Below are 15,538 nucleotides of genomic sequence, written 5' to 3' on the forward strand. Positions count from 1 at the left end.
TTAATGGGTTAATATTACATATTTGAAAACAAGACCAAGATCCTAAAAGCCTTGCAAGCAAATCATGACAGCGCAAACGGCAAATTCCATAGCAATCCAGCCAGTAACGTTTGAGATATTTTGGTTGGGACCAAAGTGTTTTCATGGTGTGACTCACAGTCATCATGTCATCACACTTCATGTCTGGCTCGTCTTCATCCTCCGCTTTGTTGTAAAACTTGCGGAAGAAGTTGAAGGCGATCACGGTGTACAGGTAGACCACCACGGCCAGCAGACCCACGGTCATCATCAACTGGCAGAAAAACAGAGGGGGGGAATGAGCTCGCTCAAACAGTACGTTAGCATTCATAATAGGAATGATTCAATACTTTCCCCGTCTCAAATTTCCAGAATTCTCATTTGATTTTGATTGACTGTATTTGACATCCAAGTACAAATAGCGACATGTAGATGCTTATTATGTAAATAAATAGTTTAAAAATCCAACTGTTAACATATATATACTATTATGTTGCCAAATAATTGCAAGAATAATAGCTAGGTACAATAGGCTCATACAAATCAATTAATACAAATCAATTAACCACTTAAGCATGCTTTATTATACTTCATTGTATGGCTAGAAATGAGAAAAACTTGTTAACTTTGTTAAAATTGTGGAACATTTCTGTGTTAACACATGTTAGACCTGTGTTCCATTGTGGGTGACTGAGGAAAGGATGGTGCGAAGAGTCTTAACGCCCATGGCAATGTCAAGCAGATGACAGGCGTAGAAGAAATTGTTGTAGTGCCCGAGGATAGACATGATCAAGTACCAGCACAGATACAGGAAAGTCTGTGAAGACAAGAAAAACCAGTACAGTAGGTGGCAAATGTAGAAACAGGGTATTTCATACTTTGGTATGTTATAATATATATATAAAGTCTAAGTGCTTCTGTTTGACAGCTCAAACAATAGGAGATCACAACCCTTGCCATTTCATATTGCATACATTGCATCTATAAATTGCTGTCATTGTTATTTTTGTTGTTGTGATTGCTGCTATTACTGTTGTTATCCATCTTCTCTCTCTTTCCCTCTCTCTGTTCCCCCTGACACAATATACATGATATAATATTTATATTATATTATACTTCAAATTAAATGTGTTATTATGATTTACAAAGCATTTAAGTGAACCACACTGTATGTTAAGAGTTTATTGATGATGATTAGATATACATAATTGTTGTTATTGATATCACTGTATACTTTTTATTGTATATATAGTCCTTCAGACTGCTTAATCGCTACAGAGACCAGCCAGCCACTCAATTATGTTATCCATTATTCCCACGTATACTGGAAGTAAAAAACTAAACAGGTTATCAATAAAAATCACAGCACTTGATTTGGATTTGAGTACACAACTCTGTGGAAAAAAAAAAGTTATTTTCTTACACCATCTGTGAATATAACACCAAATTTCCAGATCTGGTACTTGATGTCGATTGCCGTGATCCTGTAAAGATACAACAATGAATCCAAGTCATCAAATATTATTTTGTCCTTCATTTTAACCCATTTAGCCCTGAGACCGATTTCGGCCGAAACTTCAAATATTTATTACAAATTTTATACTGTACATACGTAGCATCAACAACCCCAAAAGGGGTTCCCGGATTGAAAGGCAAAGTAACGTATAGGGGTTCCAGTTCTAAATGGGTTAAAGGAGATATTATTTTTCAAAGGAGCCCCATAAGAAGCTACTTTGGCACAAAAAATATCGTTGCTGTCGAGCAGAAATCTAGTATCTCCATGTTTCAAGTTTATTTTGTAATTAATGCCCTACATCATCATACAAGAATGTTGCATAAAAGTAGTGAAGCTATTTTCACTATTTTAAAACATTTTTTAATTTTGATAATACGTTTAATTTGGACATACAAGGTTTCCACCCGACGACAGCAACGATATACTGTACTGTACCAGGTGAACATGGAGTTGTCTGGTTCCTGCTGCTTCTTCTCGTGTGACTGCTGGCTCACATCCAGGGAGGCCAGGTCCACTCCCAGGAGCTCTGCAATCCTCTCCCTACCGTAGATGTCGCCATACTTGTCCAGAACCTGACACACACACATTAGATTATGGCCATATCAATCTAGGTTGTGTGTGTGTGTGTGTGTGTGTGTGTGTGTGTGTGTGTGTGTGTGTGTGTGTGTGTGTAATTATTATAATAGAATATTTGATAAATACACATGTACTTAAACACACACATATATATCATATAATGCAGATAATATAGACCTAACTCATCTTCTATTTGTACAGCCCTACATGATAAAATGTCAGAACAAACAAAAACCCTGTGGTATGTGAACAGATAGAAAAGCCATTTCATTTTCAAAACTATCTTACCTTCCGCTTGACAAACTTGTCCCAGTAATTGTTTGGAAAAGAGCTGGAAAAACGAAAAAGCACATTTTAGCTCTATTGGTCTAAGATATCAGAGTGTTTGCTTTGTGTGTTGAATATATGGTGACTGTGCAAATATGTTTGGCAAAGATAAATGTTTGAATGTTTACTGTTTCAACTGAATGTTCTTAGTCTATCAGGGATATATAACCATGTAACGCCACAAAACAAAAATCCACAAAACCAAGTGCCTCGATAGGCCTCTCTTGATAAACTGTAAAGGATTTCATTGTCACTTACGGTGCATTCAGGATCAGTCTGTCCCACTGACCCTTGATGTCATCATCTTCAGGTTGCTCAGTAATGTACAGACCATCAAACTCCAGCTTTCTGGCAAGTTCCTTCTCCCTCTTAAAGATCACCAGTGGAATCTGAGGAAAAACAATTTACTCAAATGAGTGTTCTTAAGACTTTTGAAAGTCTCTGCATTATGTGCACTCTATGACCGCATTCTGATCATCATCTAAATGTGATTGCGAACGCGGGAGGAGGCGCGGCGAAGCCGCGCCTCCGACCAAGTGGAGCTTACTATGTAACCCTGCTTGGGTTGTGTCTCTGTGTCTCTGAGTCTCTGTGTCTCTGTGTCTCTGTGTGCACTGCCTGTGTGCAGCTCCTCTGAGATAAGTAAATGTCCAATTTAGACGTACCATACATCAAATGAAAGGTCTTTGAAAACTGAACACACCTGTCAAGGTTGCGTTTAAGCCCGCCCCTTCCCCCGGAAGCCACGCCCCGGAGAAGGCTCCTAAAAACTCCCCATTGAAACCCCATGTTAAATGAAAAGTGCCCGAATCGCTCCCAAACTTTTTCTACCCCCCCTAAGTGGGGGTCTACGAACAAATACATCGGGCTCCGATTTTGGCTCCGCCCCCCGGAAGTGGGTGAAACAGGCACTTCAAACACTTTGTTGAATTGTTCAAAAACATTCCAAGTTTTTTTTTGGTGAATTTGTATTTGTCTAAGATGCTCCTTTTAACGCAGATTTATTTCAAAAAAAAAATAAAAAAATTTATTGGTTACTTTTTTTTAAATATTTTTTTTCATTCTTTTTTTTCTTTTTTTGCGTTCGCTTACCGCGTTCGCGCGTCTTACTTGTATATCACAATGTTAAAGTGCACATTAGCTTCTATACTTATACTTACAACAATGCATTCCAAGTAAATACTTAACTGCAGTTGCAATGCATGTGCACTACAGTATAGCATAGCATGACATCTTCAGGAACCTTGGCGTCATTTTCGATCAGGCTATGCACCTCGACACGCACATCAAGTTGGTGACCTGTACATGCTTTCTCCATCTCAGGAACATTGCTATAAGCTCAGGTCTATTGTCTCACACACAGAGTTAGAAATTATTATTCATGCCTTTGTCTCCTCTCGCCTGGACTATTGCAACTCACTTTTCACCTGACGCAGTAAAGCATCCATAGACCGCCTCCAATTAATTCAAAATGCTGCTGCCAGACTGTTAACCAGGTCCAGGCAGCCGAAGGTGTCACATCACTTCAGTCCTGGCCTTGCACTGGCTTTCTGTTGTTTTCAGGGTTCGTTTCAAGGTCTTGGTCACATATAGAGCTCTGCATAGTCAAGCACCAGCATATCTAACTGACCTGCTACAACGGTGTGTGCTGACTCTGCCGAGAAGGACCCTAAGGTCAGCCGACCAGGGTCTATTTAGTCATCCCTCGTACCAGATTAATTACCAAAGGTGACAGAGCCTTTCAGTCTGTAGCTCCCAGACTCCAACGTCCTGAGAGCTGCAGCGTCTGTGGGCATGTTTAAGAACCACTTAAAACACTACTGTTTAAACAAGCATTTGCGGAATGTGTGTGTCTCCGTCTGTCCGTCTAATCTCCGGCACCGTTGGACCAATCGGCGTGAAACTGTGCACACACACTCACTGGTGGCCAGAGTAGAACCTCTGCCCCAAATATTTCACATTTGTCTGTTATAGCGCCACTAGCAACCCCGAGTTTTGCAATTTAAAAAAAATAATATTACTCCTATAGATTTTGTCCAAACATCACACAAATCGGTACATATTATCTCTATAGTCATTTGATCAAGACGGATCTGTCCAATTTTCCATATTCCATCCTGATTGGCTAAGATTGACTTCTACTACCTGGCCTGGCGGGGTACCTTCCTCGGAGCACATTTTTCTAGTTTTATCTTCTTTGTTTGTAATGTGTCTGCTGTTTCTGTTTCTGAGTTTAATTGTTTGTTTCTGTTGATTTTAATTATTTGAATTTCTGTGTTTTTATCCCTATTGTATGTAAAGCCCTTTGTGAATTCTCTCTGTGAGAAGTGCTATATAAATAAAATGTACTTACTTACTTTCTTGTGTGTCACAGGAGCATGATTTATACATCCTGCTTCACAATATGCTATATCTATACCTATTTATTCACGGAATCTCTGTATATCTGTCTGGGTGTCCAGGGCATAACTTGAATCCCGACCGAATGGCCTCAAACGTGATGTTTGTGTCCCATATGACCGCAGAGATGTGCAGTGCAGAGTGGCAATTCGATCGGACCAATGGTTTCTGAGCATCGAAAAAACACGATTATCTTTGTGAAGAGGTGTGGGCACCCGCTTCCCTGATTGTCCCTGGCACAACATATTTTCAGATGGGATGGGGGTCCTTGACACAAAAAGGTTGTACAACTGCTCTCTACAGTATGTTCTTTTTTTCTTTTACAGTTAGCCGTAAAACATAACTAAAGTAACCTTATGTTATTCTACCTTGAGGCAGTTGTACCCAATGATACAGATGAAGGAGATAACGGTGTGCAGGATTGAGATGAAGGACATGGTGGGCTGCATGTAGCCAGTGCTCTCTTCCAAGTAGAAGTAAACTGGGCTCTCTTCCACGTCATCGTCCCCTCCTTCATCCATCCCGCCAGATCCCTCAGCCTCCTCTCCCGAGCCTTCAAATAACCCGGAGCCTTCGAACATCCCGCTTCCCTCAAACATCCCGGAACCTTCCATCTCCTCCTCTCCGTCAGGCGGGCTGTCAGAAACCTGTCCAGAGCATATTGATGGGCAGATGAGACGGTGTACCAGGACAATAGCACCTACAGGTACTGTATAATTATGCTTGGATAAACAACTATTTACATAGCCTACCCTGTCTTAATAACCTAGGTCATTGGTTCTCAAAGTGGGGTCCGGGGACCTAAAAACCCCTTAAAAAAGGCGCTGATCAGAGTGACTTTTTATGGCTAAATGGAGCGCTATGAAAAGTTGTAAACAGAAAAAGAATTTCAGACACGGACCGCTCTTTATCAGCTGTCCAATCATGATTGTATACAAATGCAAAGCTGCTCATCAGAGCTGATGATCTCACTATGTCCCACTATCGGACACGAGGGAACCCCACTGGACTACCCAGCCTCCTCCTCTTCTGCCAAACAAAACAGTATATTAAACCTATTATTACCTAATATAAATAAAATTTATATTTTGCTATACATATATTGTGGAGTTATTTAAAGGCAGGCCTAATAATGTATTGCAATTAATGATGCGAAGCCTGCAGAGCTAGTTCAGGCAGACAACTCAGAGTGCCAATTCCTGATCAGCTGATCAGTCACATGCTCACTCCATCTGATTGGGGCGGGGCTATTTAAACCTCCCTGCTCACAGCTCATGGTTCTTGCTGCTGCTCTTTTAGGTGATAAATATGCCATATAGTTGCTCTATCCTGATTATTTCCAGATCTACACCTTCTAGTTTAAAACTTTGTTTTCAACATTCTTAAGTTCCATAGAGTTATATAGAAGTCTGTTTCAGTCACTCACGTGACTGCCCCTGCCCCCCTCTTCTTCTTTTTTTCTCTTTGTCATTTTCAGCAGAAAAATCCCTCTAGACAGCGTTTGTCTTCATAAAAGGCAGACAGTGTATACATAACCTTAGTCAGTACAATGTACTGTACAATAAACTAATTAAATAGTTCTTAACCTTGTAGAATAGCAGAACGAAGTTCAGGGCAAATGAGATGAACAGAGCCAGAAAACGGAGGTTGTAGAAGTTTCTTGAGAGGTAGTTCTAAAAAAACAAACAAAATGTATGTCCGTTAGTGAACATTGAGATTGTACTGATGTCACATCAGGAAGTGAGACCATAAGGAAGAGAGACCACCCACCATTAATTTATTCCTCTGGACATCCAGTTCAGTCCAAATTTGAAACCCTTCTTGCCTCTTTGGTTTCTTTTCTTTCTTGGGTGCCACTTTCTTTGGTGCTTCTTCTTGAACATAATCTTTGGTCAGAGATTCTTTCCCAGATTTCTCTGCAGTTTCAACACTAAAGAAAACAACTTTGTTAGGCTAATGGATCCAAACTAATTGACCATAATCACACAGTGGCGAACTTAGAATGAAGTAACAGCATACTCATTCAACTGCTGAATCGGATAGCAATCTCAAAACTATGGAAACACCCAGATTCTTACTCTGCCTTCTCTGGCTCTGGAGGTGGTTCCACTACGACAGGAGGTTCAGGAGGTTTCTGGCTATCATCAGCATCCTCTGGTTTCTGCAAACAAAGAACAGCATGCAGTTATTACTGAGTAGCTTGCATTCATACAGGACAATCAGGTAGAATGTACATGATGGTGAAAACCATTCAAGGACAGTGAAGAGAATCACTACTTCAGGTTTCTTTGACCACAGAAGCTACGGATAAAGATGATTTGGCAAATATTTAGATAGTTAGCTCAGGACAACATAAAGTTCTACCAATGTTCAACTGCATGCAAAGACGGTACATCCACTTCCTTTGTTTGTGCCTGTACCTTTTTCCTCTTCGTTATGGGCGTTCCTTCTGGAGTGGGAGGCTCAATAGTCGCCTCTATTCCCATGTCTCCAAGACCACCTCGAGCATCAAACCCTGCTACCCTGCCACCTTCCTTCTCTTGCGAGTCTTCCTCCTCCTCCTCTCCGTCCCCGCTCTCTCCAGTATCCGTCACCCCTCCCGCCTCCTGCTCCTCCCCCGTCCCCGGCTCCCCCGGCAAGTCGCCGTGCACATCGTCCTGCGTGGGGTCCGGCATGCTGGCCAGAATCTCCGTCATGGTGATGTTCTTGGCTCCCTCCACCAGGCCACCTCCAAACAGGGTCTGCCAGATGAGCATGAAGATACCTTTGCACACACTGTAGATGAAGTGGAGTATGCCCATCAGGATGGTCCAGAAGAATGTGGACAAAGCCACCACGATCTCCTTGATGGTCATCTTCCTCACCCTCCGGTACTGCCTGCGCAGGTTGCGGAAAGTGAAGATGCCGAGGAAGCTCAGCATGCTGTTGATGAAGTCTACGAAGGCCGAGCTTGATTCGGGCGGCAACTCCTCTCCGTTGCCTTCCTCATCTCCTCCCCCACCGCTGCCGCCTCCCCCGTCTCCCTCCCCTCCACTTTCTACCGGCTCATCGTCGTCCTCCTCTTTCCCCTCTTCTTCTACCTCAGAGATCTGCGAGGCTATGTTCATCTCGAAGATGGTGTCCTCGCAGAAGTTGACGAACATCTCCATCTTTTCTGATTCGCCCCCTTCGTTGACCACGTCGAAGATGAACTGCCGTTTGGACTCTCGGACTTGGGGCATCTCCCACTGTTTGCGGTTCACCTCAGAGATCTCAAAGTAGATGCGCTCAATCTTCCTGCTGGCGCCCATTATCTCGATTCTGCCCAGGAAAGGGCGGAAGTAGTTCATCACATTCTCCGCCTGCTCGACAAAGTTCTGCAGCCTAGTGTCGTGGGGCACGTGCTCAGACAGGTTGGTGAGTAGCACCGCGATGTTGAAGCCGATGTCCTTGGCGGGCTCCTGGAAGCGGTTGGCAAACTCATCGTAGTTGATCATGTCGTTTTCATCGGCCTCTGAGCACGATAACAGAAACTGGATCTCAGTGGTGGTGTATTGTTTCTGACTGTCCATAGCCTTCTGGAAGTCCTTCTTGGAGATTAGTCCCCGAGGGTCTGTGACGTAGTCACGGAACGCGTCAGACACCACAATGTCCTTCAGCTTAAGGAACATGTCAAAGAACTTTAGGATCATCTCCACGTTGCTGGAGGACTCCACCAACATGTCCACCATCTGACGGGCAATGGTGCCGTTCACCACATTTCCTGCGCAACACACAGAAAATTTAGCACAGTAGAGCGGTAGGTTATAGAAGTTCCCCTCCATGCATTCACACTTTTATATTTCAACACAAAGTTTGTCTCGATTATTGCCAAATCAATATAACACAAAGTCTTGATTTTTTCTAACAAGCTGTCCTGGGAATAAAGTAAAAGCGCAGACTAAAGCAGGCATGTGGTAAATAGTGGGACTTCAACAATTGCTACAGTACATCAGCATTATCAAATAATACTCTACCCTCCAACAGTGAAAGCAGCATGACAACCATATCTTTCTGAAGGTCAAGAAGCTCCTTCAGCAGACCAATTTGACTCGAGTCCTATGGCAGGTCAAAAAACACACACATCTTACAATGATAATAGCTGGTTTGACAGTCTTTTGGGGGAAAAGGGATGCACAGGGAACGTTTGATATTGTAAACAACAGCGTCAACACTCCATAGTTATCACACAGAGGGATTTTTGAAATCTGAGGAAATCCAATTTCTTATGAGCTGAAGGTTACATACAAAGGTTTTAAATCATTAAATCATGCTTGTGACTTATAGCCAACCTGAGAAGCTTGGTATTTCTGGTATTTATTTAAAGGACAACTTCACCCATTGTAAATCCATCTTCATATAATTGCTCCTCACTAATGCTTTATAAGATGGCAACATGTCAGTGCACTCGCTCTGTGTCTCAGAGTAGGGCTGTGGACAGTTCAGAAACCTGCCTATACCAGTGACGTCATTGCAAGATTTTCAACTTGTTTATTTATTTATTAAACTAGATGTCTGTGACGGGTCTTGGAGGCATGTGGAGTGATCCTGTGCTTGCGAATCCCGGACGAACTTTCAGAGCCTTTGCCAATTATATAGTAGTAAGATAAGATGTGTATTAATGCTAGAAGAATGGCTTCTATTTCAGCATACTATCTTTCCAGGAAGAGCAAGGCTGTGGTTTTTATTAGCTTGGAATCCTCATCTATGATGTCATTGGTAGGCAGGTTTCTCTACTGTCCAGTACACCAATGAGATTGATTGCTTGATTGAATACTTTATTAGACAGAAATGCAAACAGCACAGGGTACAGTCATACATTTGGGCTAAAAGGATAACACAAAAAAGACCTAGGGACTTGTTTCCATTGTGGTCCTATGTATTAAATTCATCAACGATGCATAGTAAGTAGACGGCATCTTATAACGAGCAATAGTTATAAACAATTATATGGAGATATGGTTGAAAATAGGTGAAGTGCTCCTTTAATAATTACAATATATTAACATGCTAGATTCCGACTTTTAACAACCATTCTTCACCGATAAGGTTATGTACATTGTGGTCCTCATAATGTACAGAATGGCATAGCAAGACTGGCATAGATGTTACAATACAGTTGGCATCAAATACTGTACACTGTATGAGTACACAAAATTAATATGACACTATTCAATAGCTGTTCTACTATATCAGTGCAATGTGCAATATAAAGGCACTTTAATCATAATCACCATACGATGTGAATGATCAGTATTATTTTTCTTGAATGCAGTTCAATGTTAAATGTAGTTTGGAGAAATCAAAAATACATCTTTGTCCCCGAGATCATACAAATCGTTGCTGTCGGGCAGAAACCTCCATCATTTATGTTTTATTTTCCCGTAAATTCATACCCTACTTCATTCAAGTGTCGCACAAAAGAAGTAAAAATACCAGATCTACAAGCTCACAACACCTCATGATGTGATACCACTATTTTAATATTTTATTAAAAAAATTATAATAAAAAAGGAAGAACTTTGGACATACAAGGTTTCCACCCGACAGCAACAAAATAATATAATATTATTCTACACCTTAGAAGTGTTGCAAGGTGCATTTCTATCCAACTGTAAGTTTAACCAAATTAGTCAGAATTAGTCTGAAATAACACACCACAAATGAAACATGTAAAAGCATCTTCCCTCAGGTTACGTATTAATGATATGAAAGAGGGAGAGTCAACATCATTCTTACAACTGTTAAATATGAGCACACTGAATGAGTGTAACATTAAAACATATATTCCAACACTGGAGGTTAAAGGTAAGGCAACAGATAAGGGACAACTTCTGATATTGACATACTAGTCCATATCTAAACAAGAATATCAGTTCCCTTTTCATATAATTATATGGAAATTATTCAAAATTAAAAGTTCTGAAAAGGTGAATGTACATGTACCAAAATGGAATTGCGCAGTGATGACATCACAAGTGGAGGATGTAGCTATATTGTCAGTACTTTGAGGTCAGTACTCTCTACTGTTAAAGGTTAAATTAAATGTTTATGGATGATATAAGTATCCTTCTATTTGTTTATAGGTAGTGTGAGTGAGTTTACCAGGGTTTCCACTTGTGACATCACAAAGTACTGTTTTTCAAATTTTTCAATTTGATTATCCAGAATTTTTCATTATCTGTTGTCGTGCCTTTAAAGGGCAGATCCTTTTCTCAGAAGATCTTGTAGTCACATGCATTTATGCATAAATAATTGGTTCGTAGTGATATGGTAACAGTGGTCAATGTAGGAATGTCCTGATATAACTTGCCATAATGTGAAAAATATTTTCTGTAATTTTATTCTCCTTGTAAACGTTGTTATTCACTGAACCCTATCCATACTGTATGTAAATATGTATACATTTGTGATTGTTCAAGCATTCTCATTACGACTTAAAAAGGCAAATGAGTAACAAACAAACTGAGAAAAGAATCCGAGGTTGAAGTACAGCCAGTAAACACCATATCACGTCACAATAAAAATAAAATGAATACCTACTTTACCCTTCATTGACCATGTGAAAGACAGTTTAAATAAATATGTAAATATATATCATAAGATTTTGTGAACAGATTAAAAATAAAACACTATTACATTTCAAAAAAATACTCTCGTTTTATCTTCTTTCTTCCAGTATTGCATTTGTTTTCTTACGGCATCTAATAATATTGTCATTTCATTTAAAATACATCACACCAGAATATGACATTTTGCTATTCAGAATAAAGACGTGCTTTGGAATACAGGGAGAATGTGGTAAGAGTGGTATTATTAAAATTATATTATAACTTGGGAGCAAAGTTCAGGGAGAAAGCAGGGACAACTGCTTCAACATGGTGATAATATCACCATGTTCAAGCAGTTGTCCTAATAATGTGGGACATAGTATGTGATGTCCCCCACTATCACTTTTAAAGGCAGAAGCGGTAAGTACTTAAATACAATTAGCCAACTTTTTCTGAGGATGTGTACTGTACTCAAATGTTTATTTGTGTCTATTTTCATCTCGATTACAATGGCATTCTAATCCAATGAAAAAAATCCCTTTGAAAAGAAAATAGTGTACGTTATTAATGCCGTCAGCAGATCCTGTCTAGAGCCCACCTAGTCCAAAATGTAATGTAATCTTATGAACCTGGGAAGTTTCTTCAAGTATTTCTTGGACTACTTTGTTTGGTGTCAATGTTTTATTTTAACTCGTAGCAACCAGTGAAACTAGGCTACTCAATTTGACATTTATGTGGGGGAACAATAACACTGCTGCACAAACCGGACACAGAAATCTTAGAGTAGGCGGGCTCTAGACTGGATCACACTGGTTAATTCATAATAGAAACCAGCCTTTCCACAGGTACTGCCAGAAAGCCTGCGGTGACGCGAGGTTACTGTCAGCATGTTCAGCCTGGTCAGTAATGTTACCAAGCTACCAAGGAAGATGACAGCAGCAGATGCAACAATCATCACCCATGGCCATATCTAAAATATACTGTACCGTATGGTCAGACTCATTGAAGGGAGGAGGATTTCTTATGGGCTGACATGTGCTCTTTGTCTGCCATGAGGGAATGACATTTTAAAATGTCTGTACTATATAGAATAAACTTCATTTGACAGCATTTACTTTTACTTTCGATAGGATTAATTAATTAATTTAATATAATTACTTTTGATACTTAGTACAGTATAGTAGTATAGTACAGGTAATATCAGATAATTTAAGACTCAAGTAGTATTCTAATGAGTGACTTTCAGTTTTCTACTGAGATATCTCTATTTTTACTCAAGTGTGGCTTTCAGGTACTTTTTCCACCAATGGTTAATAGGTATTTGGTGAATTTAGTCCTATATTATTTTAACCATACACACCAATAGTACTTGGAATCACAGATGATATTAGCTCCAAAGTCAGCCGAAAGGTTGAAATGATGGGCTCCCCTTTATAGCGTTTATAGAGAATACTAAACAGGGTATGTCAAATTGCGAAAAGAAAAGAGAAAAAGAGCCCTTTGTAGGCTCCACAGGGTGGTTGAGAGATTAAAGTACATACATTCAAATGAGATTCATGACAGCTTGGTCGCCACACAAAGTTTTACTAATCAGGAAATCACTTTTTCTTTTTTACATTGGTGCACATTGGTGCACAGATTGCGTTGGTGGCCATAAGACCAGTAGAGTACAGGAGAAGACTACCCCGACATACTGTGCTGCTGCTTTCCAGGCTGTGACAGTAAAGATGTCACCATAACATTTTCTGTAGACTTGCAAGTCAGTCTCTAAACTGGGTGGAAGCAATCCAAAGTCTTTAGGGCGGTCCTTCATCTTGGGGCAGTGATATGATTGGTTTCCAAAGCAGCAGCTGTGGGTAAGTTAGCAGCTGTACTCGCCACTGTTCTAGCAACTACCTTGCATTTAGAAGTTCCCAGACCATCGGTAGGCAGAGATTGCCGATCAGCAATGCAAGACTACATTTAGTTGCTGTCGGGCAACGAAAGCAGAGTCAGAAATGCTATATCTCCATGTTTCAACTTTTTATGTTTTTTCGTACATTAATTTACTACTTCGTCATCATACAGTGTCACACAAAATTAGCAGATCTACAAGCGCACAAGGCATCGCAACGCAGTATAAGCTTGTCGATGTGCTATTTTGTGCTTCTTTTTTTTAATATACATTTTATTTATAACGCACTTTACAGTTTCCACTTTCTGTGGGTTTTATAAATATTTAACCAATGAACAGCATTAACAAGAGCTTGTGACTAAATATAACTTTATTGGAACACAGATGATTTAGTTCCATTTCCTGACAAATAACTGTGTTGGACAAACAAGGCTTCCACTCGACAGCCACAATTTGCTCAGGCTGGCACTTTTGGAGCTATTTTGACATACCCTGTTTGGAATGCGTGTTAGCAGCATATCTGCAGGTACTGTACAGTTATATACCGTAAGACAATGGTCCTCAACCTTGTTTGATCGCTGGACCACTAGCATATATTTCAAACAATCGAGGACCACCCCACCTCCCCTGTTGAGAAACAGCGCTGTAAGTGACATAGGCCTAAAATCACCGAACTTGCCCTTTAACCACTCTCCACACATTCTAATACTCAATCATTATTTTTCATTGGTGTACCACAGTAGTTGAAGGGGTACACTTACAAACCAGATAATAATTGTATGCATGTGCGTGATGCCTGTGCACATGCAGAATATTGAGTGGGTAAATGATGATTTCCTCAGTCATTCCAGACTACAAACACACTAACATACTACTGTACATGGTCAAACTTGATTTGTTTGACACATGTCTCGCATATGAGTTAATATTACGTTTACACAACACAACTGTTGCACATATCATTTTTAATGCAAAATCAATATTCTCTAAAAGATGCACAACATATCCTCTAGAGTGGAGAAGTCACATGGTGGCCCTGGAAGCATTTTGTCCATTTTGTTTATACAGTAACCTACAGATTTTAATATTTACTGGGATTAACATGGTTCCACACATTTGATCCATGCTGCAATTTAAGTACATCAAAGGTTAAAAATATAACTACCGGTATTTGCATTTTTTGTTCTGTTTTATATACTTTTATTTTGCAGATACTGTTGCTATTTAATAATTTCTATTGATTTGTAAATCCAGGACCAACTGAATGTGTGAAACCACTTTGAAACCAGCCCATAATGAAATCTGTGAAAAATGAATTGTCAAAATACCTGTGAACACAGGAAGAAACCATGTGTCTTAGCTCTATACACAAACGTTTGCAACTGCAGGCTGGTGAGTATTTTTTGCACAGTGTGCGTGCATATTGGCAGCCACTTAGACAAAATGCTTGAGGATGTTCAATAGACTTATGGCTAGCAAAAATACACATGTAATTTCCTCATACATGTGTAATAAACCATATATAGTCTATTACTTACAGTATGGTGTGTACGCCGTATATTTATTTAATTGACCAGTTAAACCCTATACACTTCATTGACCGGAGTCCGCCGGCCTATACTAGGCCCCCTCCTTTCCATCAACACCAAATCTCTTTGGTGCTCACAATTTGTGGGCTTGTAGAGCTGCTAATTTTGGCGAATGCTCTCCCCGAAACAGGGATGCTAGGGTTCATATTAAGGAAACACCAACATTAACACGTTCCTGTGGGCTCGCTTTACTCATTCCACAGAAGCAAATGCAGAATCTCCCACAACAGTTCTGAAAAAGGCCTCACAAGTATGTTATGGCAAGGATTCTCATGTTCTAAATTAGGGGTTCCTGTCTCTTGCGAAATGGCTTGAACAAAAAAAAACGTGTTGTGAGCTGTTGATTCGCTATTTAAGAAATGTACGATTAATTTTAAGTTTTTGACAATAATGATAGAAATAAATAATGGTAGAATGTGAATGTAAATTAAAATTATACATTTAAATCAAATAAATTAAACATATATATAGTACATATACTGTACATATTGATTACTTATTATTAATAACTAATAATCGTTCAGTCAATAACTAATGCATGTCATTCCAATTCAGGATACCCCAAGTGATCGGAATCATTTGCTGTGTTGTGACATCATGTTTCCTTAATATTGTTCACAGCAGTCAGTTGATAGTGAAGGGTGTGGTT

At 39.8% G+C, this 15,538-nt stretch overlaps 1 protein-coding gene across 1 annotated transcript in view; it reads right to left on the minus strand.

Moving 5' to 3' along the window:
* LOC308090779 (ryanodine receptor 1-like) overlaps window positions 1-15,538 on the minus strand; it is a 124,911-nt gene that overhangs the window by 5,789 nt on the left and 103,584 nt on the right. Inside the window, exons 91-103 of the mRNA XM_080436044.1 lie at window positions 12,393-12,452; window positions 8,833-8,914; window positions 7,258-8,579; window positions 6,916-6,998; window positions 6,608-6,767; window positions 6,424-6,510; window positions 5,206-5,484; window positions 2,696-2,826; window positions 2,399-2,441; window positions 1,970-2,106; window positions 1,442-1,502; window positions 689-835; window positions 158-292 (exon numbers count right to left, since the gene is read on the minus strand). Of these exons, the coding sequence (XP_080292170.1) occupies window positions 158-292; window positions 689-835; window positions 1,442-1,502; window positions 1,970-2,106; window positions 2,399-2,441; window positions 2,696-2,826; window positions 5,206-5,484; window positions 6,424-6,510; window positions 6,608-6,767; window positions 6,916-6,998; window positions 7,258-8,579; window positions 8,833-8,914; window positions 12,393-12,452 (2,727 nt within the window). The remainder of the gene's footprint in view (window positions 1-157; window positions 293-688; window positions 836-1,441; window positions 1,503-1,969; window positions 2,107-2,398; window positions 2,442-2,695; window positions 2,827-5,205; window positions 5,485-6,423; window positions 6,511-6,607; window positions 6,768-6,915; window positions 6,999-7,257; window positions 8,580-8,832; window positions 8,915-12,392; window positions 12,453-15,538) is intronic.

Source organism: Gymnoscopelus braueri, assembly GCF_963280865.1.
Source record: "Gymnoscopelus braueri genome assembly, chromosome: 8".
Classification (NCBI taxonomy): Eukaryota; Metazoa; Chordata; class Actinopteri; order Myctophiformes; family Myctophidae; genus Gymnoscopelus; species Gymnoscopelus braueri.